Consider the following 6,505-nt stretch of genomic DNA (forward strand, 5'->3'; position numbering starts at 1 on the left):
ATGCATGCGTAGATACACGCATGGGTACTAAAAAAAGTTTCGATTGGAGGAGAGGATCATGAATGCATATTATGCATGGGTCCGAAACGTGTGCATGCATAGCGAATCAGGCTGGAATTGCCCGGCTAGCCAACACACACGTTGTGTGTCGACTGACCCAAAAATAAGAAAGAATCAGGCGACTTACACGCAGTCGCTCCCTAATTTTAAACATCAAATTCATGTGAAGACGGTAATCCATTTCCTACATGCATGTTGCTGGAGGCTTACTTCGGCTTTATCATTACGAGTGTTAGAGGGTGTTTGTTGGCTTAGGGACTTAAAAAAGTTCTTATAAGTCTCATTTAAACCAAACAGGAGGGACTTATAAAAACTTAAAGTGGGCATTTAGGACTTATGAAATAAGACTCTCAAGAAAGGACTTATAGGGATTTATAGTTGTAATGTGGTCTTTTAGTCCATGTTAAGTCTCAGAAACCAAACAGATAGGAACTTTTTAGGAACTAGAGACTTATAAGTTGGGACTACAAAAATCCTAGGACTTATAAACCAAACATGGCCTTAGATTTCCTGTTTTGTCGTGTTTAGCTAACAAGCATATAAGGTCCAAAATAAGGGGCGTTAAAAAAGTCGAAAGTTTAACCTAAGTGGTTAGAAGTTGGTTGTTTGAGTTGGACTCCAAGAGTAAATTGCACTCTAGTTACAAGGTAGGAAGTGGGCACTGAACGTACATGACAAAGGAGGGCGAGTTAACTCGAGGAGAAAAAGTTACTAGTATCTTTGTTTTATCTACTTACTGCCAAGACAAGTGTAAACACATCGACGGCTCCACCTCATCCTTGGTATAATCTTCCCATTCTCATTTTTCGTGATTGTTCAGTCAGTCCCACATAGATTCCTGAACGTGTGGTTGGTGTATAAATCAGGGCGTCCTAGACTAGGTAAAAAGCCCTGGTGTATACTGCTGTAACTTCCAATGGCTTCTCCCTTGTTCTTGTGCATCCTCCTGGTCGTATTTGGCAGCTACCTTTCCACCATTTCTGCTGTAGGCAACGGTAAGCAAAGCTTCGTTGTGGTGTCAACCAGGTCATTTCAGACACAAGATGTTTGCTCCACCTCCAGATCCACAGGTACGTACGTGCATGAATTGAGCGTGGCATAATTTTCGACGTTAATCGATCTGCATGTATGACGCTCGGATATATGTTTCAGTGGCGCCGCGGCCAAACGGCGCCGCTGTGCCGCTGGTGCACAGGCACGGACCCTGCGCCAAGTCGCCGTCCACCGACAAGCCATCATCTTTCGTCGAGGCGCTTCGCAGAAGCCGCGTCCGCGCAGACTACGTCATGAGCACCATGCAGATGCAGGACCAGGAGGAGGGCGAGGTAAGCATCCCGGCGCATCTGGGCACCTTCGTGGACTCGCAGGAGTACGTGGTGACGTTGGGTCTGGGCACGCCGGCCGTGGAGCAGGTCCTCCTCCTGGACACCGGCAGCGACTTGTCGTGGGTGCAGTGCGCGCCATGCAACTCCAGCGACTGCTACCTTCAGAAGGATCCCTTGTTCGACCCGCGCAAGTCCTCCACCTATGCTCCTATTCCCTGCGGCTCTGACGTCTGCAAGATCCTCCAGTCCGATCACCACTTGAACAATGGCTGCAGCATGAACGGCAATGGCACCCAGTCCCAGTGCGGGTATCGAGTCGAGTACGGAGGAGGGTCAAAGACCAGCGGCGTGTACAGCAACGAGGCGCTCACGTTGGCGCCCGGCGTCATCATCAAGGACTTCCATTTCGGCTGCGGGTACAAGCAGGGTGGCCCCAACGACAAGTTCGACGGCCTGCTCGGGCTTGGCCGCGCGCCCGAGTCGCTCCCGGTTCAGACCTCCGCGCTCTACGGCGGCTCTTTCTCCCACTGTCTCCCGTCGGTGAGCAGCGGCACCGGGTTCCTCGCCCTCGGCGCGCCCAGCAACACCTCGGGCTTCTCGTTCACGCCCATGACCCACTTCATGGATGATGCCACCTCCTACCTGGTGAAGCTCACCGGCATCAGCGTTGGCGGGAAGCAGCTCCGCATCCCACGAAAGGTGTTCGAGGGGGGCCTGATCGTGGACTGCGGCAATATCATCTCACATCTGCCAACGACGCCCTACGCGAAACTGCAGTCCGCGTTCCGGGGGGCCATGGCGGCTTACCCGCTCATCCCGAGCGACGACGGCGACACATGCTACAACTTCACCGGATACAGCAACGTCACCGTGCCCAAGGTCGCTCTCACCTTCACCGGCGGTGTCACGGTTGACCTCGATGTCCCCAACGGGCTTCTGTTGGATGGTTGTCTGGCCTTCGCCGAGTCCGGGCCAGATGATTATGTCGGGTTCCTCGGCAATGTCCAAATGAGAACGTTGGAGATGCTGTACGACGTTTGGGGTGGTAGACTCGGATTCCGGGCAGCTGCCTGCTGAATCCTCGACCTATACATACGTCAATCGATCGGGAGCTAGCTTACAAAAAATATATCAATCGGTTTGTTCTTAACTGCTCGAGTGCTACACGATGGATGACCCGCCCGATCATCGCGTCAGTTCTACTCCCTCCGTTCCAAATTACTTGTCACAGAAATGAATGTATCTAGAACTAAAATGCATCTAGATACATGCATACCTGCGATAAGTAATTTGAAACGAAGAAAGTCGTATTTTTCTGTTTTTGTCCGATTCCATCCTATCGCCGTTTGTGGTAAGAGGATATAATATAATAGAAATTTTTTCATGCCTCCTCCTCTTTGTGTTGAGTTTTGCCCCACCCATCTAACATTGCCCACTTTTGTTCTCCTCCGCTCGTCTGCGCCTCATAAAAGGTTAAACCGTGCCTTGCCGTCAGGTTAAAGCCGTTGACCGTCACTTCGCCCGGTACTGACGCATGAGACCAATCTTTAAGGCCGCATGCATCCGCATTGCCGACTCTTTCGTGCACACCGTCGTGTATGACCCACCATTTGGCCGCATGTGTTATTGATTTCGCGTCGCCCGTTGATTCCTACATAGTCCGCGACTCACGCGTAAGACCCGTCGGTATGCAAAATTTAATTAGCGTCGCCTATTGTTTCCACATAAGCGACGGCGCGTGTTTTCACACATGGGGAGTCGTGTCAGCCGGCGCCCATTAATGGTAGCTTAACGCCGCAACCCACCCTTCTCGTGCCATATATGCATCCCCCTATCCCATTTCGTCGCTCGCCTCTACAACCTTATCCACCTCCAGTGCCATTGTAGCACAAACCCTACCCCTCCTCTCCCACCTTCCTTTCCACATGCATGGTGTGGCCGCATAACTTTACTCTCCGTGAAGCCGAGCTTCTCGCCAGCTACGACATTCGTGCACCGCTGGACACACGTCTGCCGGTGGGATGGATTGTGAGTCAGGGGGTCTTCTGGTGGCGCCTGTTCCCGCCGTTGGCTCGATAGCCTTTGTGCGCGCCGTTCGCAGGTTTTAGGCAGGTCTGACGCCAGAGGAGAGGGCGCATCCAGACTTCGAGCCTAACAACCCATTATGGCCGCACATCCTCGCCCACGACCGCACTGCTCGGATCCAGCACTTCGACAGCCTCAACCCGATGGTACACAAAAACATCGTTGGGCGATGTGCCTTCTAGGATGGCCTTAGCTTCGAGATCAGCATTGCCGCGTGCCGCTCGCAGCTTGACGAAGAAGATTAGTTTCGGATTTGGCGATAGGATCGCGCCGAACTTGTCGTTTATTCGAATAAATTATTATTTGTATGAATTTCGTATGCTATAACTGGATTATATTTTGAGTCTTTTGCATACACTTGAAATTAATCATGATTTGTATGAATTTTTCTACTGGCCAAGATGACTTTTTTTAAGCAAGTACCACAAATTATATTGTAAATTGTGCCCTTTCAATTTTCACATAAAGTAGACCACATGGGATTTCAAATGCCAATTTTTCATGAATTTTAGTGTGATATTGACATATTTCATTGATATATTAAATTTCTGACGATTTACATCAAGTAATTCAAATTTGAACTACAAGTGTGCTCTAGTTTAGTCCTATAAATTCTGAAAAATCATTTTTACCTTCACATTAGGAATGTAGGGAATATTCACACAAATCATTTTTACCTTTTTTGTGACCATACTTTGCCGTCTAATTATTATTTTTATAGACGACAAAACCATTTTGTCGTATGTAAAAAAATAACAGACGACAAAGTATATCTTTGTCGTCTGTGTTTTTTTTGTAGATGGCAAAGATGAAACACACCACCCGGATTGATCACACGGATCGATGACATGGCACGATCTGCTCTAGACATCCCCACAACGCAAAGCCCACGCACCCCACGCCCCCACCACTCTCTCTCTCTATCCCTTATTCTCTTGACACACACCGCCACCACGATCTCTCTCCTTTCTCTCTCGTACCCCTCTCTGCTCTCGATCGAGAGCACGCCGGTGCCCGCCACCACCTCGCCCGCCGGCACTGGCATTGCTGGCCACCACTTCGCCTACTGGCACATCGGCCGCTATCCAACATGCTTCTAAAGTATTAAGTTCATAAAGAATGGAGTAACGCCTTAAGCAAGATGACATGATGTAGACAAAGTAAAAAATTAATCAATATGAATAAACCCCACCATTTTATCCTTAATTAATGACAACAATACAAATGGGTGTCTTGTCCCTTTTTGTAACCCGGATATAGAGCACCACAAGATGAACCCATCACAAAGCACCTGTCCCATTGCAAGATAAATCAATCTAGTTGGCCAAACCAAATGGATAGATCGGAGATAAATACAAAGTTATAACAATCATGCATAAAAGAGTTCAGAGAAGACTCAAATAATATTCATGGATAATCTAGTCATAAACCCACAATTCATGAGATCCAAACAAACACACCGCAAAAAAAGATTACATCGAATAGTTCTCCAAGAACATCGAGGAGAACATTGTATTGAGAATCAAAAAGAGAAAAGAAATCATCTAGCTACTAGCTATGGACCCGTAGGTCTGTGGTAAACTACTCATACATCATCGGAAGAGCATGCAGATTGATGTAGAGTTCCTCCATGATCGATTCCCCCTCCGGCAGACTACCGAAAAATGCCTCCAGATGGGATCTCGTAATAACAGAGGCTTGCGGCAGCGAAAAAATATTTTGGGTAGCTCTCTGTTAGTTTCCTGATTTTAGAGAATTTATAAAGACAAAATTAGGTCAAACAGATGAATGAGGGGCCCACAAGCCACATGGGCACATCCATGTGCCTTTTGGCCTCCTTTCAAGGCTTCTAGGGTCTCTTATGCCCAAAAAAATGGTCAAAAAGTTTCGTGGCATTTGGACTTTGCTTGGTACTGATTTCCTGAAAAATAAAAAACGGACAAAAAACAACAACCAGCACTTGACACTCAGTTAATAGGTTAGTCCCAAAAATGGTATACTGTTGCATATAATTGCATATATAACATACAAGATTGATACTATAATAGCATGGAACAATAAAAAATTATAGATATTGGAGAAGTATCGACATGTCCACTCAAACTCCCGATCCAAACAGGTTGGGCTAGCCGGGGAGTAGAAAAAATAGACACACTAGTCCAAAATAAACAATCTAAACATCACATGGCCGAAGAAAAATATAACTCTAATGATCCCAGAAAAAAAATCAAAAAATGTGTAAAAGGGTACAATATACCGTGTTTTCTTTGATAATGATCCAGGGAAAAAAAATAGCACTAATGATCCCAGAAATTTGTGGCGTTTTCGTTTTTAATGTTCACCATTTTTTTGAAAATGTTCAAGTATTTTAGAAATATCATGAATTTCAAAATAAATGATCATGAATTTGGAAACTGTTCATGAAATTGAAAAATCAATCTTGACTTTTAAAAAATGTTCATTAATTAAAGAATGGTAAACAAATATGTACAGAATTCAAGTTTTTAAATTAAAAAATAATATTTTTAAAAAATAGTAAAAGGAAAAGAATAGAAAAAATCAAACAAAAAATAACTTAAAAACACAGAGAAATTGGATGAACCTTCTACATTGTTACCACTCCACACCTATAGAAGGAAATATGCCCTAGAGGCAATAATAAAGTTGTTATTTATATTTCCTTATATCATGATGAATGTTTATTATTCATGCTAGAATTGTATTAACCGGAAACTTAGTACATGTGTGAATACATAGACAAAAAGAGTGTCACTAGTATGCCTCTACTTGACTAGCTCGTTGATCAAAGATGGTTAAGTTTCCTAACCATGGACAAAGAGTTGTCATTTGATGAACGGGATCACATCATTAGAGAATGTTGTGATTGACTTGACTCATCCGTTAGCTTAGCATGATGATCGTTTAGTTTACTGCTATTGCTTTCTCCATAACTTATACATGTTCCTATGACTATGAGATTATGCAACTCCCGAATACCGGATGAACACTTAGTGTGCTATCAAACGTCACAATGT

At 45.2% G+C, this 6,505-nt stretch overlaps 1 protein-coding gene across 1 annotated transcript; it reads left to right on the plus strand.

Moving 5' to 3' along the window:
• Positions 1-976: 976 nt before the first annotated feature.
• LOC125534666 (aspartyl protease AED1-like) lies at positions 977-2,478 on the plus strand. The gene is made up of 2 exons (XM_048697826.2): positions 977-1,130; positions 1,213-2,478. Exons 1-2 carry the CDS (start codon positions 977-979, stop codon positions 2,460-2,462), a joined length of 1,404 nt encoding a protein of 467 aa, XP_048553783.1. The 3' UTR covers positions 2,463-2,478.
• The last annotated feature ends 4,027 nt before the right edge of the window (positions 2,479-6,505 follow it).

The sequence above is a fragment of the Triticum urartu genome, chromosome 7A (genome assembly GCF_056163025.1).
Source record: "Triticum urartu cultivar PI428250 chromosome 7A, HENAU_Tu73, whole genome shotgun sequence".
Lineage (NCBI taxonomy): Eukaryota > Viridiplantae > Streptophyta > Magnoliopsida > Poales > Poaceae > Triticum > Triticum urartu.